This window comes from Notechis scutatus, chromosome 15 (genome assembly GCF_049901735.1).
Source record: "Notechis scutatus isolate UNSWTSFEM ecotype Mainland chromosome 15, rNotScu1.2, whole genome shotgun sequence".
Taxonomy (NCBI): domain Eukaryota; kingdom Metazoa; phylum Chordata; class Lepidosauria; order Squamata; family Elapidae; genus Notechis; species Notechis scutatus.
Window position 1 is genome coordinate 9,320,736 of NC_142023.1, and position 27,581 is coordinate 9,348,316.

The 27,581-nt window shown below is 46.8% G+C and overlaps 1 protein-coding gene across 2 annotated transcripts; it reads right to left on the reverse strand.

The window, feature by feature from the left end:
- Nucleotides 1-26,765, reverse strand: NSMF (NMDA receptor synaptonuclear signaling and neuronal migration factor). Of its 2 annotated transcripts, XM_087944100.1 has the most exons (15): nt 26,485-26,765; nt 19,456-19,517; nt 18,203-18,796; nt 14,948-15,023; nt 11,839-11,907; nt 8,008-8,060; nt 7,310-7,399; nt 6,714-6,835; nt 6,485-6,568; nt 5,655-5,688; nt 4,323-4,393; nt 2,836-2,915; nt 2,643-2,745; nt 1,847-1,922; nt 1-551 (listed from the first exon to the last, which is right to left on the reverse strand). In XM_087944100.1, exons 1-15 carry the CDS (start codon nt 26,553-26,555, stop codon nt 454-456), a joined length of 1,683 nt encoding a protein of 560 aa, XP_087800226.1. In that variant the 5' UTR covers nt 26,556-26,765; the 3' UTR covers nt 1-453. The 2 variants fall into 2 exon arrangements, with proteins under 2 accessions (XP_087800226.1, XP_087800228.1); XM_087944102.1 differs by lacking the exon at nt 11,839-11,907.
- Nucleotides 26,766-27,581: the final 816 nt, after the last annotated feature.

Here is a 27,581-nt window from a genome sequence, read left to right on the forward strand (position 1 = left end):
TGTTCTTAAAATGGATGAGATATCCTTTTTTTAAAGATCCGGCTTTCTTCAAACTCATCGAAGGGTTTGATGGATCATCTCCAAGCGCTCAGGAGAGAACCGAGAAGGTCCTGGCCCTCCATGACAGCGAAGTAGAGTTAAACAAGATGATTGGTTGAGTCTCTGTAGGAAACCTGAGCTTCAAATGTCTTGTGAGAAGAACCTGTCATGGTGTTGGGTGTCTTGCAATCTAAAACCACCCTCGGTCCCTGAAGATCTGCCACCTTGGCCCCTGTCCGTGGTGCTCCATCCATCTTGTGCCTCAAGATGCCGGCGGACCTCTTGAAGGCCCTAATGGCTTCTCACGGTGCCTCTCTGGACCTCCTGGCAACCGTGAAAAAGATCTCCCGCTCTGCGACGCCCGCCTGCTCGGGATACCCGTGGAAATTCCTCCTGGCCCCGTTCTGACGGCGCTCATAAAATGTCATCGTAATCGAGCAGCTTGGAATGCTGGCGGGTTTTCCAGACTCGGTAGAGACGGAAGTCAAAATAAGTCTCAATCATTTCCTTTCCTACAAGGGCAAAGTAGGGGAAGTCAAGTCAGATGCCTGGAATCTAGACTTAGAACTTCGTTAGAAGAAGACACCAGCATTGTCTTCCTGGGATGGGCCACCTGAAGATCCCTGAATGTCTGTCTGTCATCTCTCCATCCATCCATCCATCTATCATCTCTCTCTATCATCCATCAATCATCTCATCTATCCATCCATCCATCATCTATCTCTATCATCCATCTATCATCTCTCTCTATCATCCATCAAGCATGTCATCTATCCATCCATCCATCATCTATCTCTATCATCCATCTATCATCTCTCTCTATCATCCATCAAGCATGTCATCTATCCATCCATCCATCATCTATCTCTATCATCCATCTATCATCTCTCTCTATCATCCATCAAGCATCTCATCTATCCATCCATCCATCATCTATCTCTATCATCCATCAAGCATCTCATCTATCCATCCATCCATCATCTATCTCTATCATCCATCTATCATCTCTCTCTATCATCCATCAAGCATCTCATCTATCCATCCATCCATCATCTATCTCTATCATCTCTCTCTCTCTATCCATCCATCCATCTTTCATCTATCTATCCATCATTCCATCCATCCATCATCTATCTCTATCATCTATCAAATCTATCTATTTATCCATCCATCAGCCATCATTTCTCTATCTCTATTATCTATCAATCATCTATTTATCTATCCATCATTCCATCCATCCATCATCTATCTCTATCATCTATCAATCATCTATCTATCTATCTATCTATCTATCTATCCATCCATCATTTCTCTATCTCTATTATCTATCAATCATCTATTTATCTATCCATCCATCCATCCATCCATTATCTCTCTATCTCTATCATCATTTATCTACTGATCACCCATCTATCCTCTATCTATCTATCTATCTATCTATCTATCTATCTATCTATCTATCTATCTATCACGGGATCAAAATTTGATCCTTGGCAACCAGCCTGTGTTGATGATGGTGGCAGCATCACAGGCTCAACCAGCTTCCAACAAGCAAAGTCAATGATTCGCTTAATGACCATGTGATTCACTTCACAATGGCCACGGTTCACTTAACGATGGTGGCAAAAAATTAAAAAGGGCTGTAAATCGGGCATGATTACCTTAGCAACCCCCTTGCTTGGCAATAAAAATTCTGATTTCAATGGGGCTTATACATGGAGGGCTACCTGTGCTAATTCCACCTGTGCCAATCAAATGTGGTGTATTTTCACAGGCCTAGGAAAGGTGGACCAGTCTTCACATTTACCTTGAGCTGAAAGTTCAAGAGGAGATTCAAAGGTCACGCAACAAGGGCTCATAAGATTCTTCAGGTTTTGGAACAGCTGGAAAGCAAAGAAGTCCAAGGTGATTTGAAAGGCCTCCTTAGATGTGGGACAAAACATTGGTTCCCTTTTCCACGACTACAGGGTTTGGCAGTTCATTCCAACATAATCACTGGGGCAACTAAACCATAAACTCTGAAGCCTGTGGAGATGAACCTAAGTCACTTAGCTTTCTTTAAATAAGACATACCCAATTCCTGCAACAGTTCTTCATACATTTTAGCCTCCAGGGGACTAAAACCTACGAAGAACACTTGCAGGAACTGGGTAGGTCTAATTTAATGAAGAAAAAAAAGGGACCGGGGATGACTGGATAGCACTGTTGCAATATTTGAGGGGCTGCCACGAAGAAGGAGGGGGGCTGGATCAACCTGTTCTTCAAAACAACCGAAGGCAGGAGAAGAAGCAACAGATGGAAACCAATCAAGGAGAGAATCATCCTAGAATTAAGGAGAAATTTTCTGATAGTTAGAACGATTAATCAGTTGCCTCCAGAAGTTTTGGATGCTCCAAGGTTTTTAAGAAGAGATTGGATAACCCGTTGTCCAGAATTGTATAGGGTTTCCTGCCTGAGCAGGGGGTTGGACTAGAAGACCTCCAAGGTCCCTTCCAACTCTGTTTCTCTGTTAACATAGCCATAAAAGAGGTTTTCGGAAAGAGGGGTCATCCAGGAGGCGAGGTTTTTCTTTTACTCGCTCACAAACTACTCACAGGACTCACCTTCTCGCCATTGTGGTTCCCTAAGACGTAACATCCCATGATGTGGATGACATTTGGAACCGGGTTCAGCTTGCTCATCAGATGGCTCAACCGCTTCCAGAAGCTGCAGAACGAGACGGAAGAACGTTTTGAGAGATGGAGGCATTTCCCAAAGACCTCCAGCTGCCAATTCCTCACGAGGTTCTCGACTCACTAGATCATGTCTTCCTCTTTCTCCACTTTGGCAAAGGTGGCGACCTTATTCTTCAAGAGGTATAAGTGGCCCGGACCTCCCTGCAAGAAGGAAAGAAAAGAAGAGAGAAGGTTCTTCCGGAATCTGCCTGGAGAACCTCAACCTTCTTCTCCAATCGCCGGGGTGAAGAAGAAGAGCTTCAGGAACACCTAGAGAGACATTGGTGTGGGATAGGACAAGCCACACAGATGACAGGAAGAGTCAACAACTGAACAGGAGCAGAGGAACCAAGCCCCTTTGAGCAAGTCCTCAACTTTACAACAGGTCATTCAGTGGCCGTCCAAAGTTACAACGGCATTGAAAAAAGTGACTCAAGACCATTTTTCACAACCTTTGTAGCCTTCCCCATGTTCGTGTGATCAAAATTCAAATGCTTGGCAACTGATTCATACTTACAACCGTTGCTGTGGTCATGGGATCACAACCTTCCGACAAGTAAAAACAATGAGGAAGCCAGATTCACTTAACAACTGGGTGACTGACCTATCGACTGCAGTGATTCCCTTAACCAATGTGGCAAGGAAGGGCGTAAAACAGGACAAAGATCACTTCACAAATGTCTCACTTAACAGGGACGTTGGGCTCTATTGCAGACATAAGTTGAGGGCCACCTGTGACGTATTAATCGGTATTGAACTAGAGGAGATAATATGTGTCCATGCTGAGTTTCTTCTTATTGTTTGTAAGCTGCCCAGAGTCACTGAGATGGAGTGGGCGGTCATATAAATCTTGAAATAAAGAAATAAAATACCACTCCCAAATGCCAAAAAAAAAAAAAAGGGCAGGGGGAGAAACACCCTACAACCGCCATGACTTTCTTCTTCCATTTGCTCTTCGGCAAGGCTGGAATTCGGGGGCCGGCGGTTGCCAAGGAGATAACACGCATATTTGGGGAGAAAGTGCGATGCCAATGGTGTTGGAAGCCGGTTCCTTGATGAAGACGATTTGGTCCCTGTCAACCTCCAGTCCCTCGGTGGAGTTTTTCGAAGTGAGTACCTGGAACCAGGGGTAGGCTGCTTCCGGTTCACCCTGGTTCATTCGAACCGGCAAATCCCACCCCTGGCTGGCCCTGCCCACCCCACCCCGCCTCTCCCAGGAGTCCCCACACGGCCCATTTGGGATCGCAGGTAAGTGCGGGGCCCACGGGGAGTCTCCGGAAGTCCAGAAACGGGCGTTCCTAAGGGCCTCCAGAGCCCAGGGAGGCTGCTTTCGCCTTCCTGGAGGCTCGAAGAAAGCCTCCGGAGTCCGGGAAGGGCGAAAATGTTCATCGTCTCCTCTGCTGTGGTGCAGGAGGCCAACTAGGCCACGCCCACCCTGGCTGTGCCTACCCAGAAATGAGGCAGAGAAACGGTGGCTAAAAATGTTTTGAAGCCAACCCCTGCCTGGAAGGTGGCGGTGGACTCTTGGGAAGGGCCGGCAGGGTTCAGGGTTCACGCTCGTTCACTCACCTGGCAAAAAATCATCATTTTCCAAATTTTGCAGCCCTTCCGATAGATGTTCAGTTTTTTTTCGATTTCCTCTGTGGACAAAGGAAGGAAGGATCAGACGAAAGGATGAAGTGAGGAGGAGATGATGGCTTTGGGGGCAAAGGTGCACCATGAAGGGATAGAGGTAGTCCTCGTTTTACAACAGTTCGGCTAGTGGCTGTTTGAAGGTAGAACAGCCCTGAAAAAAAGGGGACTGATGGCCATTTTTTTCACACTTGCGACAATCCCACGGTCTCATGATCCAAACTCAGACCCTTGGCAACTGGCCCATATGTACGAGGATTGTCCCAGAAATTTCAGGCTCAGTCGGGAGGGTAAGGCGAGGAACAGCTGTATTTGTTAAGTCTGGAAGGTCAGGAGAAAGGAGGAGAAGATAGTCTCCAATTCTGGCCGGCTCCACCGTGAGGATGAGTAGATTTGTTGTCGTTATTTTGACACCCAGGAGCAGGGAAAAGTCCCTGTGGGGGCCCTTTCTCTCTCAAGCAACGTTTCCCAACCGTGGCAACTTTGGAGAGGTCCAGACTTCAACTCCCAGAATTCCCCCAGTCAGCCGTGCTCCATCCATCAAGACCACGAGTTATGGGAGAAGTTGGGAAGTCGAGGTACCCAGTCTACCTATTTTCTCCAACAGGCATCTCCTGGCTACTAAAGGTTTGCTCACCTTGCCTCCTCCTGGGATACTAAAGGATTGCTCACTTTGGGGGAGGTTGGAGGAAACCCTTTGAGGGAGGAAAAAATGAAGGTGGGACAGAGATTCCCTCGACTTTAAGAATGAAAGAAGTATATGGCACCTCTTCATCTGTTGAAGTGATTATTAAGACTTCCTACATCCTGAAGGATCTACTAGGATCTCCCTTTTCATAGATCCAGATTTCCCACCCTATAACACAGACCAGCTGGATCTTTGGCCAAGCTTAATAGTGGTGAGATTCATTTTTTTTTACTACTGGTTCTGTGGGCGTGTCTTGGTGGGCCTGGCAGGGGGAAGGATACTGCAAAATCCCCCTTCCCTCCCCACCCCACTAACCTGCTTTCCAGCTCCGTTCTCCTGTGCAGGGCAACCAAAGAAGACCCAGCTGATCAGCTGGGACTCAATGGGAGGCAGAGAAGAGATGGTGGGGCCAGTCAGAGATGGGATTGGCCGGTTCTCCAAACTACTCAAAATTTATGCTACCGGTTCTGTAGAACCGGTCCAAACCAGCTGAATCCCACCTCTGCCAAGCTACCAGACACACATATAACACAACTTTCATACCATAACTTCATTTGATTTGTGACCCAAAGCTGACGTACCCAGAATGTCATCAAAGGTGGCATGTTCATGATCCTGAAAACAAACAAAGGCAAAGGATCAAGGGAGGGAGCCACGGCAGGTCCAGGAGGACCAACAGAGAGGAGACAATGGGGCAGAGAGAAGGGTAGTGGGATTCAAGTGAAGATCTATAGTTAGAGGGGAGAGAGAAGATCTGGAAAGGTAGGGAGGCAGAAATGACAGGAAAGAGGTAGAAGAAAAATAGGAAGAAGACCTAAGAGAGCAGTACAGATAGCTGAGTAGGAAGTTGGATGAAGATAGAGGATACATGGATTGAGCGAAAAAGATTTGTAGATTGACGGACAGATAGAGACAGAGGGATAAGATTAGATAGATAGACAGACAGACAGACAGACAGATAGATAGAGAGATAGAGAGATAGATAGATAGATAGACGGATGGACAGATAATGATAGATAGGTGGGTAGGTAGGTAGGTAGATAAAATGGACAGATGGATAGACAAATAATGATAGATAGATGATAGTTGAAAGAGATAGATAGATAGATAGATAGATAGATAGATAGATAGATAGATAGATAGATAGATAGATAGATAGACATAGATAGATAGATAGATAGATAGAGATAGGGGATGAAAGGAAGAGTGGATAATGGAGAAGAGGGAGGGAGGGAGAGATGGACAGAAATGGGAAATGGAAGGCTGGAGAGATGGAGAGAATGAGAGATGAGGGAGGGGGATGTGTGGATGGACAGATGGAGGGGGATAAATGGGTGGGTGGATAAGGAGGAGGAGGAGGAGAGACACAGGCAGGCAGGACATTCCTCCACAGCTCCAGTCCAAGACTTACATAGAGAATGGGGATGATCGATGGGTCATCGCGACGGATAATCGTTGGAACATACTCCGCTTTGGGCACTTTGGAGGAAATGAGCTAGAAGGAGAGAGAATTGTAAGTGGCAGGAGTTTTCCTTCCAACTACGAAAGTTGGGAGCAGGACGAGCAAGAGGCAGGCAGGACTGTTTTTCCCCATCCCAGAGGGCCCCTCGAATTGCTTGAAGACCTCGAGGACGGCCTACCATGATTTTGGGGGGAACGAAGTCCTCCCCACTGCAGGCGGCCGCTTCCAGTTCTTTCTCCACCTCCCAGTTCAAGTCAAACCCTTTGTCAATGGCACAGCAGGAATCCTGAAATTCATGGCCTGTGAGTGAGAGAAGGGTTAGGGTTTTGAGGTCCACCTCTGTCAATGCAGAAATTCCCATGTGCTTCCAAGGATGATGATGGAGCCTACGTGGACCATGACCTCCTTTCAGGACAGGTCCAAGATGAAGTATAAGGAGATCCTGCCATCACGAGTCCAAAAAAACCCTGCATTCAGTCTGTCCCCCGTGACTCTTGAGTAGCTCCAGGCTAGGAACAAGAGTGGAGTGGAAGGAACGGAAACACTCCAGCTATTGTTCAACAACGACTACACACCGTTGGGGATGAGGAGGTTGCAAGAGTTTAGTTGGGAGGTTTCCAAGGGGTGCATGATTCCTCTATGAGGTCAAGACAACCGTTGCTGCCTCTGCCCTCACTGCTCAAACTTGCTCAGATTGGCATTTTGATGTTCTCTCCCGCACCCCTCAACCTATTTCCTATGGAATAATTGGGTGTTCAAGGAAAAGGAACATACTTTCTCGGGAGTCACTGAGGTTTTCAGGCTTAATGGGAGTTGGATCGCTCCAGGACCGGCTGAAACTCCTCTCACGCCTCTCGGCAAAAGCTGGAAGGAAAAGAGGAGGAGAAGGAGGAAAGGAGGAGGAGGAGGAGGAAGGGGAGGAGGAGGAAAGGAGGAGGAGGAAGAGAAGAAGAAGAGGAGGAGGAAAGAAGGAGAAGGAGATAGACAATGAGGAAAGAGAAGAAGGAAAAGGAGAAGATAGACAATGAGGAGGAAGAGATAGACAATGAGGAAAAGAGAAGGAAGAGGAGGAGGAGGAGGAGGAGGAGGAGGAGGAGGAGGAGGAGGAGGAGGAGGAGGAGGAGGAGGAGGAGGAGGAGGAGGAGGAGGAGGAGGAAACTAATTATGACAAAATATTGCTAAAAATCACACCCATCCCTGGCTCACCACCTTTTGATATAAGTGCAGTGGGTGCCACAAAAACATTTCCTGTTCCCCGCTTCCCTCCACAAAAAAATTCCTTTCTCCAACCCAGGATCACTCCTAATGTTTTGCACAAACATGCTCTATCCTTGGGGGGCTTTAGGATAGCTTGTCTGAGAGCCCTGGGGGTCAGAAAGGTCCAACCCTGGTCGGGGAAGGAGAGATCTTGGGAATTGGGAGAAGGCGGCACGACGTAGTCACTCCCGATCCCACTCCACCTGCTCACTTACTTTGAGCCTTCATGCGGCGGCTCCCAACCATACGGAGGTGTTTCCGGAAGTTTCTGAAAGAAGGGGAGGAAAAAAAAAACATGGAAGGCCATCAGCCTTGAGGGCAAAGAGGAAGAAAGCCATTTCTCCAGGGTGATCTCTGGCAAACCACCTGGAGTAAATTATGACGGTATCTTTCACTGTAGTTCGCAGTTTAAGGTCGTTCTTCGTTTCATCAAGGCATTTCGAAAGTCTTCCATGGAGTTGGAATGGGAAAGATGAAATAGACCACCATTTAAACGAGACCGTTGGCTGCCGATATCAATGCTTGGATGAGTTCTCCTTGTATTTTTTTTTTTCTCTCCCCACAAAGAAACCTCTATTTGAGGGTTTTTGTTTTTTTTCCTGCTTTGGGCATCACCATCCTTACACACTGAACGTGGAGCCACAGAAAAGGCAGGCGGATGAGCATTTCTGATTAAAATGAAATTTGGACAACCAAATGAGTGCGAAGTAAATTAACGTCACCAAGTGGGCTTGCAAATAGCTTAGAGGAGGCACTCTGAAATTTTGCAATGCCATCCCCTAAAATGGTTAAAAGAATGGGGGTTACACCCACACACCCTTGCACAAAATGTATTATTTGATTTGATTTAGGATGGGGTAAAAATGAATAAACCATTCACTATTTCCGTCTCTCTCTCCTCTGTCTCTGTCTCATCTATCTATCTATCTATCTATCTATCTATCTATCTATCTATCTATCTCTATCTATCTCTATCATCTATCTATCTATCCATCTATCTATCTATTTTTCTATCTAGTATCCATTGATCTATCTTATCTATCCACTCAACATTTTTATCTACCCATCTATCTATCCATCCATGCTATCTTATGTATCAACATATCTTTCTACTCATCTATCCATTCATTGTCCATCATTACGTATGTCCATCCATCCGTCCCTATCTATCTACTCTCTCCCTCTCTCTCTATCAATCATCATTCATTCATCATGTCTGTCTGTTCATCTAACATCTATCTATCCATCTATCTATCTATCATCTATCTATCTATCTATCTATCTATCTATCTATCTATCTATCTATCTATCTATCTATCATCTATCATCTATCTATCTATCTATCATTATCTGTCCATCCATCTACCTTCACACTACCTTTGCAAACACAGGCAATGCATTTAGTTAATCCATTTAAGCAAGTTGGAGTAATATCCATATTCTTGGATCTATAATCCTGAACTTTGGACTAACTATTGCCCAGGATCCTTTCAAACTTGCATCCTTCTATTGATTCCAGTAATCAAGGAGGGAAGCAACCTAAAACTTAGGAGAAACTTCCTAACAGTGAGAACAATTAACCAGTGGAACAGCTTGCCACTAGAAGTTTTGGGGGCTCCATCACTGGAGGTTTTTAAGAAGACACTGGACAGCCATTTGTCTGAAACAGTGTAGGGTCTCTTGCTTAAGGAGTAGGTTGGACTAGAAGACCTCCAAAGTCCCTTCCAACTCTGTTATCCTGTTATCCCAATTAATCTGAATTAGGAATCACTCATTCGATTGCTAATCTTGGATCAGGAGCAACCATGAACAACTCTGGAATGGCAACTCTCCGCATCCATCCTACCAAGATTAGAGCAGTCCATTTTTCCTGTCTCCTTCACCTTCTTTTGCAAAGAACAGATTCGTTTTGAAATCTCTTTCCACGAACGTCACAAATATTCTGATATTTAGGGATACTCTGGAGTGTTTCAGGAGTGATTCTGGCGCTTTACTGCCTTGCGTCCCTTATAAAGAATTATTTTGCCTTTTCCTCAAATGTGAAAGAGTCTTTAAAGGCATGATTTATTTCTATTTTTTGTTGTTTTTAACATGACTCAAAAGGACAAGTTGAAGCCTGAAACAAAAGATATATATTAAAGGCCACCGGGTTTGCTTCCCATCAGATTAATTCTCTTTCACGGAGGGGCTCGGTTTGCATTGGAATCCTGCCTTCCTGAGGACTAGCAACATGAGTGGCTTTGAGCACGGCTTCAAGAAGAAAAGCAAAACAGTGTTACAAGCTGCCCTGGCAGCCTCAAGCAAACAGCCTTGTCGTCTATCGAAGCCCAAGACCTTATATTTTCTTTTATAAGGAAATAATCTCTAACCACCTATAAATGTTACCCCAAATAATCTCCCACCACCCAATTCCATAAATTAGTGAGATGCTCAGGGTTGCAAAAGCCTCTTTAGAGAAAAGGAGAAGGCAGAAGGCTTGGGTTAGTTTTTTTTCCCCCTCCAGCGGTTGTTCTTCTCAAACATGCGAGTTGGATTCTGAGCCAGGAAAATAAGCAGAGGCGCGAGAGGCAAGGTGAGGAATTCAGGTAGTCCTGGACTTACGACCTGCAAGGGAGCCCCACATTCCTGCCGCTAAGCGAAACGCTTGCTTAAGTGAGGTTTTTGCCCTGGTTTGCGACCCTTCTTTTGCCACCGTGGTTGGTAAGTGATTCACACGCAGGGGTGGGATTCTACCGGTTCGAACCGGTTTGGGAGAACCGGTAGTTCCGGGGATCGTTTGGCCCCGGCCACCTACTCCTTCATGTGCTTTATTTCCTTGTTTGTGAGCGCAGCTCAGCTTCTTTTACTCATCGGGGCTGCGGTAGAAGGTAAACATTAGAGCTAAAAATGGTCATTTTTCAAATGCTGTGTCAACTAAAAAGATATTCCTTTGGTCTTTTTAGCTGCCAGGAAAAGGGAGTGGGGGAAAACAGTGCATTCCTTAAGTGCCTAGATAATCACCCTGGCAGCCCAGAGTTGTCGGAGCCAAGGATATTACTGGAGAGCATGATTGATGACTCTTGGCTATGGATGTGTCCCACTGGAGAATATACATCCAGAGGGTGGGGGGAAGACCAGGGTCAAGGGGGAAATGAATGATGTATTTTAGCATCGGCTGCACCCAGCTAACGCCAACATGGCCACGTCTAATAAATCAATTTTCTTTTCTCTGAGATGCGGCTAGTGATTTGAATGGGGGGTGGATTTGTTGGAGTCCTGACACGCTGCACCCACCGAACCAATTGTTACACAGGTTGAATCCCACCACTGCTCGCCACGGTTCTTAAAGGGAATCCAGCTTTCCCTCTTTCTGACCCTGCTCGTCAGAAGGTCGCAAAAGGGGACCACGTGTGACTCCGGGATGCTGAGACTGTCATAAGTATGAATCAGTTGCCAAGTTCGATCACAGGACTATGGGGGAGGGGAGGGCACAGCAACGGTTGTAAGTGTGAAAAGCTGCCCTAAGTCGCTCTTTTTTTTCAGTGCCGTGGTTGAAACTTTGACCGGTCACTCAGTGAACATGTTGTAAGTCGAGGACTATCTGTATAAGGTAGCACTGCAGTGCAGATTCTTGCCAAGGGAGGAAGCAGAGACGGCCCAACTGTTTGAAGCACCCAGAAGCCCCTCGTTCCAACCCTAAGCTGCAAATATTCTCCTTTATCAGAACAGATGAATGTTCTTCACTGCCCCTTTTGCAGTTTTGCACGTGGGGTCTTGTGACGAGGTCTTAACGCGCCCCTTTTAAAAAAAAAAATTGCCCTGAGTTTGATTTTTTGGGGGGAAAAAAACAGTTCCCCTTACGAAGAAAACAAACCATTATCTGCGAAGCAGCTCAGCAAAGAGGGACGTGGGAAATCTTGAAAGCATTTCGTTCCTTTCATCCAGGAAAAAGTAAAAAACAAAACAAAACAAGGAATCGCAGCACCCGTGACAGCTGGCGCATACAACCAGGCAAAAATTTGAACCCGTGCAAGGGAGAGAGAGAGAAAAAAAATCCGCCTCCGTACCTCTGGATCAAAGTGGCCGAATCGTTCTCCCGTTTGCGACGTTTCCTCTCGGCGTAGCCCCTGAACGCCCTGGGGAACCAGGTTTTAAGGCGTTAAAAAGCGAGCCAACGGCAGCTTCCAAAGGGAGCGATGGGACATGGAAAGGACAGGGGGGGAGGACAAGGGAGGGGGGGTGAGGAGATGGACACTTGTACCGAATCTCGGAATCGGGGGAGGAGGAGGAGACGCGAGGGACCAAAACGGGAGAGCCACATTACAAGATGGCAAAGGGGACCAGCGGGTCAGGCGGGGTGTCGTGTACCGATTTGCGGGCAGAAGAATCTGGGTGAGGAGACAGCTGGCGGGAGAAAGGAAAACTCTACCCCCATCAAAACGAGGCACAACATGTGGAGTCAACCCTACGCTGGAGCAACACTTTTGGAAGTGGAATGTCCTGGCCTCCTCCTCCTCCTCCTCCTCCCCCTCCTCCTCCTTAGGGCTGGGAACTGGCCCAAGGCCTCCCAGAAGGCTTCGTGTCTAAGGTAGGACTAGAACTCAGGGTCTCCAACCTCTATAATCCCGTGCCTTTAACCACTGCACCACAATTGACCTGCCGGATCCTTCTTCCTACGACTGAGAGAGAGAGAAAGAAGGACTGGCCCAAAAGTCACGGGGACGATTTTGTACCTAAGGCAGAACTAGAACTCACGACCTCCAGCGTCGACCTCCGTTCCTTTGAGAACCAGCCCAAGGAGAGAAGTCTTCCAAAAGGCAGACTTATAAAACTTGCTACTACCCCCCCAGCTGAAATGGCTTTTCAAAAGGCTTGAAGAAACGGAAGGAAGATCCAACTTTCGGGAATTTCTGACTAGGAAGGCAAGAGATTATTTTCAGGATCAGAGATCTCCCGAGTTTCTCAGGAGAAGATCCTGGAGAAGAACAGAAAAGGGGCCAAGTTTTCCAACAGGAACCGAATCTTGGATTTGATATCCAAAGGGATTTTATTTTTTGAGACGATTCAGAGAGACTTTCTATCCTTCATGGGATTTAAATGGAGAACGATAGATGTGAGGTCCTTGATGCTCTCTGAGCTTGGTTGTTCTCTTGCGGACATCTCACGACCCAACTAGGGAACATCATCAGTGCTAGTTGGTGTAACTTGCTCCCTGTTTATATGCAGTAGCTCTGAGCAGGGTTATCTGCTTGCAAATGTTTTATGACCCATCAGGACAACAACATCACTGTCTGTCAGGAATGCTGCAAGGCCCCAAACTATGAATAAAATACAGCACATATTCTAAGGTCCCTAAGCAGATGCCAAATTCTGTTTTTTCACTTTCAGGGTGGGAGGGTTACTCCCTCAATTATTCCAAACTCCACTGTTTCGGGACACCAGAATTCAAACTCGTTCCACATTTCCACAAAGACAAAATACTTTCCCTCTGATTGCACGATTTTCTTTCAGCCACCCTGATGTTTACATCTGCATCTTAAAGGTAAAGGTTCCCCTCCTCGCACATACATAATAGTCATTTCTGGCTCTAGGGGGCGCTGCTCATCTCCGTTTCAAAGCCAAAGAGCCAGCGCTCTCCAAAGACGTCTCCGTGGGTCAAGTGGCCGGCAGGACTAAACACCTTTGAAGGCGCACGGAGGAACGCTGTGGCCTTCCCACCAAAGGGGTCCCTGTTTTTCTACTTGCATTTTTAACGTGTTTTCGAACTGCTAGGTTGGCAGAAGCTGCTGGGACAAGGAACGGGAGCTCACTCCGTGACGCGGCGCTGGGGGTTCGAACCGCCGAACTGCTGACCTTTCTGAACGACAAGCTCAACGTCTTAGCCACTGAGCCACCGCGCTCCCTTTTATCTGCATCTTACAACCCCTCGAAGGATCTCCTCGTATGAAAATACATCATGGATGGACAAAGGACCACATGAGGCAGCGGGGAAGGATTAGACACAACGATCAACGCAAAGGTCACTGAGGGTGCTTTTTTTTTTTTTTAAACGCTTTGAATTCCAGTCGCCCAACTTGGCCAGAAAACAAAAAAAAAAAAAAAAAAAGGAAGTTGAGAAGCAGCAGACAGGAGAAATGAAGTTGTGGATCACAACATCTTCACCTTTCCAAACAAAAATGGTTGCAGGAGAAAGGCCCAACTCTAGGTCTTGTTTTTGGAGGGGGTTATCAACACCGGCACAACATACCAGAAGAAAAGTAGAAGTTTTGACCCAAGGATGCCCATACAAGCAAGTGATAAAAGAATACACAAGATTTATGGAGACGTGGAGGCAATTATACTTACGAAATGCTGGCAGCCCCCCAAAAGAATCCAGAAGCAGAAAAAGAAAAACAGCGAGAAGAGATGTTAGTGGCAAAAACCCCTTTTCATCGTTAATCATCCTTCGTTGTGCAAATGGTTCACAAATGCACACATTTCACAGCATATGACTGCAATGGAGCCCAAACCTTTCTGCTGCTAAGTGAAGACAGTTGCTAAGGGAGTTTTACCCCATTTGACTATCTTTATTGACACCGTTGTTAAGTGAATCCAAGCCATTTTTAAGACAGCAACATGGTGGTTCGGCGAATCCGGCTTTCTCGTGGGTTTGGCTCATCCGAAGGTCACAAAAGGGGATTGCAGGAACCCCGGACAATGCGATCATCATAACTACGAGCCAGTGACCAAGCGGCCAAATTCTGATCGGGGGACCATGGGGAGGTTTCTGCCAAGATGAGCAGCAAAAACAAATCGAATGAACCAAATTAAAAGTGCAACATGGTTGCCAAGTGTCCAGATTGTGGTGATGTGATTGTGGGGGTTTTGTGACGATCACGACTTTAACGAGATCATAGGTCACTTTTGCAGAGGACGCACTGCTTTCAGACTGCCCTTAAAGAAGTGATCATAAACAGAGGACCTTCTGTTCTATCACATGAATTTAGCATTAAATAAAGAAAAGGGCAGAGGAGTTGCTGGCGGAGGGATTGGAAAGAGCGTGCCAATTTTTATTTATTTTTTGCTCCTCCAACGCTGGGTTGGAATCCTGATTCACACACGGCTTCCACTCCCAATGCTTGCTGTCCCCCATCCTCCCCCCGTTTGGTCACCCCAATTTTCTTTGTCTGAACTTACGCTTGCATAGTGGTAGTCGCCGTTTGGAAAGTGAAAAGATTCTCTTTGGGTAGCCAGGTCCTGATAGGAACCTCATCTGGAATAAAAGAGGAAGAGGAGAAACACTTGGTGAAGATGGCCAAGCACAACGATCTGTAAAGAAGCAGAACGATTGGGGTGAAAGAAAGCATCAAGGTAGCACCAAGAGGGGTTGGCGCTTTGGGAGTCATCCCAAAACATCTGGAGCACCACTTGAATCTCATTGGCATTGACAGACTGGCCGTCAAGTCAATTGCAGAAGGCAGCTTGACTTGAAACAGCTTACATCCTGCAGTGGGATCTTAACACCCACAAACAAGAACATCTCCCTATGCCAGGCTCTGGGGAAGGGCTCAAAAGGTGGACACAGGTGTCCAATCCAGTCTAGCTTACTGTGTGACAAACTATCATCATAATAATAATACACAGTGGCATTGACAAAATCCTGATCGGTCAATTGCAGAAGGCAGCTTGACCTGGAATAGTTTATATCCTGCAACCGGAGCTTGAACGCCGTCAAACATCCACCTCTGCCTATCCCAGGTTCTTGGGAAGGGCTCGAGAAGTGGACAAAAATGCCCAATCCAGTCTAAACATCTGGCTGACTGTGCAATGAACCATGATAATAATACTTGGATGCCGTGGCATTGACAAAAACCCCATCAGTCAATTGCAAAAAGGCAGCTTGACCTGGAACCACTTACGTCCTGCAACTAGACCTTTGAACACCATCATACCTCCACATCTGCCTATGTCAGGTCCTGGGGAAGTAGGTGCCAAATCTAGTTTAAACATCTGGCTGACTCTACAATGAACCATCATCATCATAATACTTGAACAGCATTGCCGTTGAAAAATCCCCATTGGTCAATTGCAAAAGGCAGCTTGACTTTGAATGGCTGACCTCCTGCTACGATATCTTGAATATCATCAAACAACGGCATCTACCTATCCCAGATCTTAGGGGAAGGCTTCAATAGGTTGACAAAAATACCAAGTCGAGTCTAAACATCTGGCTGGTTGTGTGACGAATCATCATAGCAACTCAGTGATGCAACCAAGAGAGAAAGGGGGAGGTGATCCACAAATATAGAACTTATTGCATGGGATAAAAATGACTCCAAAACATAAAACACTCAGTCTGTTTATTTCCTTTGCAATAATAACTCTAATCCTAGAGAGGTTTCTTGATCTTATCTTGAATTTCATATGGCAAAAGGTTCGGAGGGCCTCACCTTCAAATTATGCAGGGAAGGAAACCAAACAAGACAGTTCATTCATTGCTATATTGGCATGACTTGAAACCTTGCCAAGATAACCTTATCTAGCTCCATGTCTCTCAAGCTTTGTGGATTTATTTATCATGTCTAGAAACCTACAAGACAGGTGGTGGGCTTCAACTCCCAGAATTCCCCAGCCACGAGTCTTAAAAACTGCCAAGTTTGAGAAATGCTGAGCTAACCTATAAAGGATTGGGGGATGGGGAGAAATAACTACAAATTAGAATGATTAACAAAAAGAAATTAATCATCGCATTGCTAAAAAGGTTTAAGGGGATGGAAATGACAGTACAGCCCATGCAATATTTGAATCTATCTATATAAAATCGAAATACCACTCACTCATCATCACAAAATCTCCAGAACCATAAACTGTACAAACTTGAAATTTGGCACATATGTTCCTCTTGGCTTCTAGGGGCTCACTAAGAAAGGATTTTTCGAAATGATCATCAGAGCATTAGTATTTCCTATATTATTATTATTATTATTAATTATTATTATTATTATTATTATTATTATTATTATTATTATTATTATTATTATTATTATTATTATTATTATTATTATTATTATTATTATTATTATTATTATTATTATTATTATTATTATTATTATTATTATTATTATTAATATTATCACGCTCTGATGCTAAGGAGTTCGACTCCCCCTCCCCACTTGGAAAATAATCACTTCCAAATGCAAAACACAAGCAGAGGAGAGGAGTTTCTATTTTAATTTCACAGCACCAAGCAGCTTTAGTCCAGGACAGTTGAGCTAAGCCACGCCCAGGCTCCTTGCTGTCTCCTTCTAGCTCACACAGCAAATACTGCTGCAGTTTCCAAACAGCCCTCAACTCTCTCACACACTGACAGGATGCTAGCCAGATGAATACCGATGGGTGCTGGTAGACAGAGGCAGAATTCCCACCCACCCCCTTATTTTCCTCCCCAAAAACTAAGCCGGACCACATAGTTTTGTAGCGAAACACGGGTATCCAGCTAGTAACATCATAAAACCCAGAATTGCCAACGTTTAGCTAGGAGATGCCCCCAAATCTAAAAATCATAGTTTGCCATTTGATTGGAATTAGGCATAGGTAGAGAAAGATACCTTTTTTCTGACCCTATTTTTAACCTTGGTGTAAAAGCGACAATAACATCTGGATTAAACAAAACAGCAATTACCAAAGGGTTTACTTCCAGCCAAGAGAAACTAACCTATATGGAACTCACTGCAGGTAGACCTCGATTTACAACAGTTCATTTAGTGACCAAAGTTGCAATGGCATTGAAAAAAAATGACTCGTGAACGTTTTTCACACTTAAGGACCATTGCAGCTTCTCCCACGGGTCACACAATCAAAATTTCGACGTTTGGCCATGGACACGTATTTATGATGGTTCCAGTGTCCCCGGGATCACATGGTCACTTTTGGGGACCTTCTGATAAGTAAAGTCAATATAGATTCACTGAATGACTGGGTTACTGATATATCAACTCGCAATGATTCCCTTAACCCAAGGGTCAGCAACCTGTGGCTCTACAGCCGCATGTGGCTCTTTCAATCCATCTGCTGTGGCTCCCTGTCACCAGGCGGCGCTACAATTGATAGGGCTTTCGGTTAGGACAGGTAGAGGAAAAAGGACACCGCGCTAGGAGGAGACTCTATGGTGGGGGAACCGGACTTCCAGTTGGCTCCAGAATTGAGTGGTGGGCATCTGGTTAGGACCTTTGTGGCTCTTTGAGTGTTTAAGGTTGCCGACCCCTGCGTTAATCGCAATGGCAAGCAGGGGCGTGGAATGGGCCCAAACTCACTTACGAAGCGAGTCTCGCTTAGCAACGTTAAATGCTGGGCTCACCACCTGCGGTCGTAAAGTCCAGGACTACCTGTACCACACCTTTGCAGCAAGAGGTGTCCAAGATTAAGCCGACGTAAAACTGGATTGCACCTTACCGGAAACACGGTCGATGCTATACATTCGTTCCAGCTTCTTCCGGCGCCAGCCGGTCTCACCAGCCTCGTTCTGATGATGTTGTTGCTGTTGTTGCTGTTGTTGCTGTTGTTGTTGTTGATGATGATGATGGTGATGGTGGTGGTGATGGTGTTGGTGGTGTTGGTGGTGATGTTCTTCATCAAACGGAGGCTGAGACGACACTGCGAGCTGGGCGCAACTGGGATACTCTTTCGAGCCTTGCTGGTGACTTGGCCAACTGTCCTTGCATTGCCGGTTGATGTTGTGAGAACTCCCGGCATTGTGGAGAGGCTGACCTAAGGACCGTTCCCCATCCATCTCTTCTTCTCCCGTCCCTTTCAGGACTACCAGCTCCATGCTCTCGCTCTGGTGCTGCGAGAGCATGGGCCTCTCGCTGGAAATGGTATAGACTCGGGGTTTGGGGCCCTCGCCTGCCAGCTTCTCCCCAGCTTCCTCAGGGAAGGTGGGCTGGAACTTCCTGTCAGAAATGAGAGACAGACGTCGCTTGTTTTGAACGCCCACGTGGATCTCTGGGGAGTCTTCTTGACCGACGTATGACTCTGCCAACAGGTGATCTGAAAGCAGGATGAGAAACACAAGATTTGAAGGACTTTCTCCCTATCTGGGTGAGGAACATCCTTGGTTGACCCAACCCAACCTGGGTTGAGTCTTCTTGGCGACATATGACTTGGCTAACAAATAATCTAAAAGCAGGATGAGAAACACAAGATTTCTCCCTATCTGGGTGCTGCAACCGTCACAAATGTGAGTCAGTTGACAAACCAAGTGACCATGGGAATGCCACGATGGTCCTAAGCATGAAAAAAATTGGTCCTAAGTTGCTTTTTGCAGTGCCGTTGTTACTTCGAACGGTCAGTAAATGAACTTGTAAGTCGAGGACTACCTGTGTAGAGCCATATCCTTGATTAGCTGTAGTTTTAAGGCTGGCCCTGAATTTATTTGGCTTCACTCTTGCTTCTGTTAGCTAACGAAGCCCTGACTGAGACATCCCGCAGGCGTCGGTATTAATTTAAACCATTTGGCTCCAATTTCAGAGCAGTTTCTAACGTTCCTTCAAAGCTTCTTTTTCGCCCTTGATACGTGTTGCCTTTAGAAAGAGGCTTGTGGGAGGGATGCAATTTAAAATTAGGGCGAATTAAGATTAATCTCCAGGTGCAAGCGAAGGCGTGGTATAAAATCAGTGCCGTACGAATCTTGGGGAATGCATCCCTACCTGCACCATTCTTGCCTTCTGGGTGGTTTTGAGACAGATAATCGCCAAAAGCCCTCGCCGCTCTATGGGTCAAATCCAGCAGGGGGAAAATGCAAACAGCGAAAGACCCAAAAGAGAAGCAGAGGAAAAAAAACATTAATAATCCTGGCAGCAAAATTCATGACACTGCTACCTGCCAATCCCATTGCCTTCCCCTCCACCCCCCAAATGGACATTTTAATAACAGACATTGCAAAGAGATGCAAAGTGGCCAAATAAAATAAAAATTGCTTGTATTTTTCCTCCCCCCCCACCCCCCACCTTATACATTCTCTCTCCCTCTGTCTCTCCGGTATGTTGCTAATGCTGCTGTTGGCCTTACACCAGCAGAAAAATTGACAAGTGATATATCCTGCTGAGAAATTAAAGATATTTTCCTGTAGGGAAGGGATGGGGGTGGGAAGAGAGAAGTAATTCTAATTGGAAAAACCAGGGAGGACCACAGGTTTCTTCCCAGCCGTCTGTTCCAACACTTGGGCAGATCTTTTGATAAACTTCGTGCCATCAAATTACGCTCAGCTTTTAGGGGCCACGTAGATGGACCTTGTCTAGGAATGGATTCCTAGGTAAGAATGAAATGGTGTAGGATCTGATAGACCCTCCTTTTGATCCTTAACAGAGGGAAGGGAAGGGAAGGAAGAGGAAGAAAAGAAAAAGGGAAGAGGAAAAAAGAAAGGGAAGGGAAGGAAAAGAAAGGGAAAGATGAAAGAGGAAGGGAAGGAGGAGGGGAGAAGAAGGGAGGGAGAAGAAGGGAAGAAGAAGGGGAGAGGAGGGAAGGGAGAGAGGGGAAGGAAGGGAAGAGAAGAAGGAAGGGAAGGGAAGAAGGAAGGAAGGAAGGAAGGAAGATTACTAAGACACATGTGAGCACTGTGGACATTGGTATCAAGAAGTTGAAGCCCAACTACCATCATCCTCGGCCCCAAACATGGCATGGATGCTGGAACCCTCAAAGTGGTTATCTACAGTTATGTTGGCCAATTTTCCAACTTGCCACTCGGGTTGACACCAAGGACAATGTGATAATCAGGAACTACACGAGAAGGATTTTTACAGCATCCTTGCTGATCCTGGAAACTGCCCTTCGGTTCAGTTCAAGCAACTACCATCATCCTCGGCCCCAAACATGGCATGGATGCTGGAACCCTCAAAGTGGTTATCTACAGTTATGTTGGCCAATTTTCCAACTTGCCACTCGTTGACACCAAGGACAATGTGATAATCAGGAACTACACGAGAAGGATTTTTACAGCATCCTTGCTGATCCTGAAAATTGCCCTTCGGTTCAGTTCCAAGCAGCGTTTAACTTCTTCCATAGTCCTGACTGATGTTGTTTAGATTCTGGTCCCTGAGTGGGTGAGATAACCCAACTGGACCGACCCGAGCCATTTTTCCCCCCACTCTAGCAAAATCAGAGACACGGATATACACCTCATTCAAACGTATGATCCTGAACCCCAGGAGGTTCTCCGCCTTTTGGATCACAGGGCAGCCCCTTCAAAAGCCCACCTAACCCGAATCCACCAACTCTCTGTCCCTTTGGGAGAAGAAACAAACCTCCTGTCTCTAAACTCTTGTTGCAAGTTTGGTTGTTTACAAAGAGGCGAAACGAGGAGAAGAAGAAGAATTCACAGAAGGTAATTAGCCGTCGAGGGAAGTAATTGTTCAGGGGCACTGGGAATCAAATTAAGAGCTTGAGGAACCCCAAGAGATGCCAAATTGAGCTGCTGGGAATCTCCTACTCTAGAGTCTACATAGAGATGGTTGGATCTCGGTCTACATAGAGATGGTTGGATCTCGGTCTACATAGAGATGGTTGGATCTCGGTCTACATAGAGATGGCTGGATCTCGGTCTACATAGAGATGGCTGGATCTCGGTCTACATAGAGATGGCTGGATCTCGGTCTACATAGAGATGGCTGGATCTCCAGTTCTGCTTTTTAATCCTAAAGAAAGAGAATAACAGAGTAACAGACCTTGGGGGGACCTTGGAGGTCTTCTTGTCCAACCCCCCTGCTCAGGAAGCAGGAAAACCCTACACCAATTCAAGCAAATGGTTGTCTGGTCTCTTCTTAAAAATCACCAGTGATGGAGCACCCATAACTTTTGGAGGCAAAAGTTCCACCGATTAATTATTCTCACAGTCAGGAAATTTCTCCTTCTTTTCTCTAGGCAGGCCAAACTCAAATCTTGCCACCTTTCTTCATATGTTTTGCTTAAGCAGGAGACTCAATACCATTCCAGACAGTCTCTTCTTGAAAGCCTCCAGTGACAGAACAGCCGCAACTTCTTTTTTTTTTTTTTTTAAAAATAAACTTTATTAAAGATTAAAAAAGAAAAATATATACAATGTTATAGTACAAGACATTTCGTTACAAACAAAATCGATGTGTAAAACACAATATAAATATACATAAAACATGTAAGTTTTATAGACGGTGAGTCGCAACTTCCGCAGGGAAACCTTTGCACTGATTAATTGTCTTCAGTGTCAGGGAATTCCTCCTTCGTTCTAGGTTGCTTCTCTCCTTGATGAGTTTCCATCCGTTGCTTCTTGTCCTGCCTCTCAGGGGCTTTGGAGAATAGCTTGACCCCCTCCTCTTCTTTGGGGCAGCCCCTCAAATATTGGAAGACTGCTATCATGTCATCCCTAGTCCTTCTTTTCAACTTGACGTATCCAATTCCTCACCCCTGGTCCTTTTTTATTAAACTAGCCAAACCCAATTCCTGTAATATGTTTTATCTTCCAATCCTTTAATCTTTTTTTTTTTCTTTATTGCTCTTCTCTGCACTCTTTCCAGAGTCTCATTTGTCACATTTTCAAAGGTTTTTTCTTTTTTCTTTTTTTAATGCACTGAATACACCGATTCCAGAAACGGAATGAAGAAGAAGAACCTGTTTTGAGACTGATAGAAAACAGCCACGCATGCTTTTCTAGATCCTTGGGTTTTGTAACCAGGGAGCAGATCCCAAGAGAGGTTATTTCCCAGCAAACTTTATTGTTAGTGGCAGGACTAGAATTTTCTTTTCAGCCGATCAGGTTTCGGAGTTTCTTTCTACCTGTAAGAGATCTCAAAGTGGCCCCCAGTTTTAGCAGCTCCATGTTTTTGACCTTCATCGGAGCTGGAAGACCGAGAGAAGGGCAATCGCTCTGCAAAAAGTATCTGCAGGAACAAAGCAGATGCAGTTGGATCTTAAAACCTATCCGGTAATGGGGTAGTGGTGGAAAGGGCCAGATACTGTAGAAATCAGGAAAGCGAAGAGATTTTTAAGGCACAGAATCTAGCCTGGGTGACCTTGGGCCAGCATTTCCTTCCCAGTCCAGCCAACAGGGTTTTCTTTTGTCGCAGGAGGTGGGGAGGAGATAAAAAAACCAAAGCAAAAAGGAGGCAGGAATATTTGGTGCACCATCTGGAGTTGTCCAAAATAAAGACAGGATGGAAGTCGAACCGGATCAATAACTTTCTTTTGATGGGCAGTTGTGGGACAAAACAACAGGGGGGAAAACGTTGAAATCATTATTTCCACGGTTTTGTTCTTGCAATTAGAAAGAGCACCTCCGTTTTTCGGCAGGTGCCTCGTTGGCTGTCAGCCCTGTCAAATCAGATGAACGAGCCATCAACACTTCAACGGCATCAAGACTTACGGGCCCAGCTGCAGCCAGAGAGAAGCATCCTTATTATGAAGAGAAAAAAAGAGAGAGTTTTGTTCTCCAAATTATAGGAAATTAAGAGTGATTTCAGGCTCAACCTCCTTCTTATCCTGGAAAATCGGTGGATCGGGGAAAGGGAAGCTTTCTGGATTTTATCTCCTGTCGATGTTCTTTTTCTAACCGCTTCTGAAATTGAAGAAGAGCGTCTCGGAGAGAGGAATCACAGAAGAACATGGGTGGTGGGAGAGACAGGAAGATGCCTGTCCCAGGATCATATTGCAGGGTCCAATCTGGGCCAGTCACGGAGACCAGAGGTTTTGTCTTCCAAGCTTTCAGGCTCGTTCTGGTCCAGAGCTCATCTTCAGAGGACTTCTCTCTCTCTGTCTTTCTATTATCTATCCATCCATCTTGACATCTACCTGGATTTCAGTCCTGACTGGCACAAGGTTGACTCAGCCTTCCGTTCTTTTAAGGTCACTAAAATGAGGACCCAGATTGTTGGAGGCAAGATGATGACTCTGTCAACCACTTAGAGAGGGCTATAAAGCACTGTGAAGCGGTATGTGAGTCTAAGGGCTATTTTTGTCCCATCCATCTATCCATCCATATCTATCTACCTACCTACCTGTCTATCTCATTTACCTACTACCCACATATCTCTGTCTGTCAAGATTCCTTCCAACTCTGTAATTCTTTCTTTCTTTCTTTCTCTTTCTTTCTTTTCTTTCTTTCTTTCTTTCTTTCTTTCTTTCTTTCTTTCTTTCTTTCTTTCTTTCTTTTTCATTCATTCTTTCTTTCTTTCTTTCTTCTTTCTTTCTGTCTATCTATCTTTCTGTCTATCTATCTTTCTATCTTTCTATCTATCTATCTATCTATCTATCTATCTATCTATCTATCTATCTATCTATCTATCTCGAATGAAGGTAAATATACACGCCTAGTCACTGGGATTTGAACATAGAGCTTTTTAATGTTCAAACACTTGCTAAAGGAATGGTTTCAAATTGAGGACTGCCTGAGGTTCTTTATATTGTTTCTGAGAAAAACAAAGAGCTCTAACACACACACACACACACACATGCACACACATAAACACACACCCGCTGTCACATCCACTTCTGAGAATTCAACAAGCGTCACCCACATTGTTTGCAAATGCACCTTCTGGACAATGAGGACTAGTCACTTGGTGCATGCTGAAACCCTATTTCTTAAGAGCATCAGATACCAAATTCTGTGCTTGAGAAATTGAAGCTCTCAATTCCGTTTGAGAAGGATTGAAAAGTAGGAATCGGACTCAAACCACAGTTAAACCCCGGCAGATGCTCCTTAAATTCCTGAAGCTATCCAAAGGTTGCAAGTTAATTCTATAGGGGATTAAACTCAAGGCCTCCAGGAAAAAAAAAACATTTCTCTGCCAATGAGTTACCCAAGTTCTCTACACGGTCACACGAAAGAAAGTCAAGGCAAATTGCATGCTCACTGAGCATGAAAGCCGCTGGAAAGAACACCCATGGGAATAACTTTCCAATTTTCCCACGCCTGGCAGTATTCAGCTGCTCCAATAATTCACTCCTCAACCTCTTCTTGGACGCTCCCCCATCTGGCCTGGCCAGCTAAACAGGATCCTCCCCGGCTAATAAGTGATCCATTCTCGCTGAGGACCAGAGGATTTGGGGCCTCAGCACCATTATTAAAGCCAGGAAGGTGACACGGACCCGAAGTCCGCATAGCACAAGGCAGGTTTAAGGGCAACTCGGATGCCATGCTTGGACAGAGCTGTCAGAACTGCGCAGGCAGGCAGGCAGTGCTGCAGCTCCATGCTGCATCCACCAAGTTGGAAGTTCGCAAGGAGTAAGCCAGGGGCTCCCTGGAGCTTTGCCACAAATGTTCCAACAGGGCCAGGCAGCTTGCCAAGTGCTTCGCCCCTCACGTCAGCTGCTATTTCGACCCAATGCAAAGCGACAGCTGGGCTGAAACTATAGAGCAGCAGCAGTTTGTGGCTGGCAGGTATAGAAAAGTTTGGGGTATTTTTTTTTTTAAAGTCTATCTTTCTTTCTTAAGATGTCTTGATATCACGCTCACAGCACTGACATGTGCACTAGTAATCAAATTCCTTCCTTTCCCTTCCTCCTTTCCTTCCTCTTCCCTTCCCTCCTTCTCTTCTCTTCTTCCTCTCCCTCCTCTCTCTCCCTCCCTCCCTTTCCTCCTCCTTCCCCTCCTTTCCTCTTTCTTTCTTCCTTTCTTTTCATTCCCCTTTCATCTGTCCTTCCTTTCTCTTCCCTTTCATCTTCCCTTTTCCCCTTCCTTCCCCTTTCAACTGTCTTTCCTTTCTTTTCCTTCCCTTCCTTTCCTCTTTCTTCCTTTCCTCTTTCTTCATTTCCTTCCCTTTTCATCTGTCCATCTTTTCCCTTCCCTTTCATCTTCCCTTTCCCCTTTCATCTATCTTTCCTTTCTTTTCCTCCCCTTCCTTTCCTTTCTCTCTCTCTCTCTCTCCCTCTCTCCAATCGCGGCTGGATCCTGAATCCAGGACTTCGCATTCAACGGCACAGAGTTTTAGCAGCCTGGGAAGACTCCAGGATTCGGCAGAAACCCGCAAAGCTCGGCAGAAACCCGCAACAGAAGGGGCATCCGCCTTCCTAAAACTGAGCCCGGGGTGCAGCTCGGCCTGGGGCTTGTTAAAAGGAGCGGCGGGTCCCCCTCTGGCAGAGGTCGGGCAGGGGGATAGAGCCGCCCGGGTTAGCCAAGTGTGGGGTGTGGGAGCGCTACAATGGGTTGGCGGCGCCGGCACAAATCCGCACGTAGCGCTTGAGCGTTTTAACTTGAGCCGGAGATGCTGGTTTTCGGCTGAGGTTGGGTTGCTTCCACGGGAGAAGAACCGCCTCCGACGGCCGCCTCCCCCCCCGCCTTCCTCTCCCCAGCTGCGGATTGCCAGCTCGACCGGAGCGCAAAAGCACAAAGCGCTGCACGTCGCGCCTTCGCACGTCCTCTCCTCCTACCCCCGTAGCAACCGCCGCCGCGGTCCCTTTGCTCGCTGCCTTCCCCGTTGCGCCCTCCTCCTGCCCGGCTTCTCCTTTGCAGGCTGCCGACCCTCCTCTTCCTCCTCTTCCGAAGCCCCCGCCCCAATTCCCGGCTCCGGCTTTCGCGTGTGCTCCCCCTTCGCCCTTCCCACAGCTGCTGCGCCCCGCCGGCTTTTTACGCGCAGCCTTTTTACGCGCGGCTTTTCTTGGCGACCCCTACCCGCCTTCCTTGGGTTGGGGGGCACACACGCCCACGCGCTCCCCGCACCCCGAGCTCTCCCCATCCCCGCTTCCCTGGCGGGGCAGAGCCGGTCGTTCACCTGACTTTGGCCGCCACCGATGCCACGGCCTCGTTGCGGAACGAGCGGCGCTTGGAGACGGCGGTGCCCATGGTCTCCCTGGCTCATCGCCGCCACGCCGCTCAGCCGCCACCGCCCATGCTGGTGGGTTGCAGTCGCTTCTGCTGCTGCTGCTGCTGCCAACGCCGGCCGAGCCCGATGCCCAGGTCCTCCTCCTCTCCTCCTGCCGGGCGGATCTGCCGAGGAAGGAGGTGGAGCTGCCCCCACCGGCCGCCCCTCGGCGCGCACGGCGGCTGCTCATTGACTGCGGCTCCTCCGCCACCGGCGAGAAGCTGGGGAGCGGGGGGGCGAGAGAGGCGGAGCTCAGGAAGGGCGGGCGCCGGCATGCCTATATTTGGGGAAGACCGGCCCCCCTCCAGTCCCGGCGGGCAGGACAGGAGCGCAGCTCGGATGGAGCAAGCCGGCGGAGCGATGCTTCCCTTCTCCGTGCGCTCCCGGCGACCTGGGAGGGAGCAAGCCGGCGAGCGATCCGTTGCAAAGTTGCCTTGCGCCGTTAAGGGTGGGCGAGGGAGACCCCCGCCCCACCCACTTCTCCCAAATCCCGGACAGCGCAGCTTGGCCAGCAGTCGGACAGAGGCCGAGCAAGGGGTTGAAAGGTTGGAGGGAGCCCTCCGTGCTGGATGGGAGGAGAAGGGCCACCTAAAGAAAGTGGCCACCGGCCACTGGCTTCTCTCCGTCTCCTGCTTAGTCGGACTGGACCTCTCTGGCCTTGGAAGGGTGTTTTTAGAATGGGGACAAATCGGTTTCAAAGACGGGACAGCTCAAAGTCTCCAATTTTGGGGGCTCCTTCAATAGGGAGGCCGGAGAACGGATTGTCCACCACTCTCTGGGACATTTTGTCCTTCGGTGGCTGTAATTCAGCCCCTGTCCTGAATCGGGAATTCATATTGTGGTTCTAACACCATCACAAGGTTGCTATGTATCGCTACCCACGCACAACTTTGAGCAAAAAATGCCGGACCGCTCAGCCCACAACCAACTAGGAAAAGGATAACACTTGTTGTTCGTCGTGAAGTCGCGAAGTCTGACCCATCGTGACCCCTTGGACAATGTTCCTC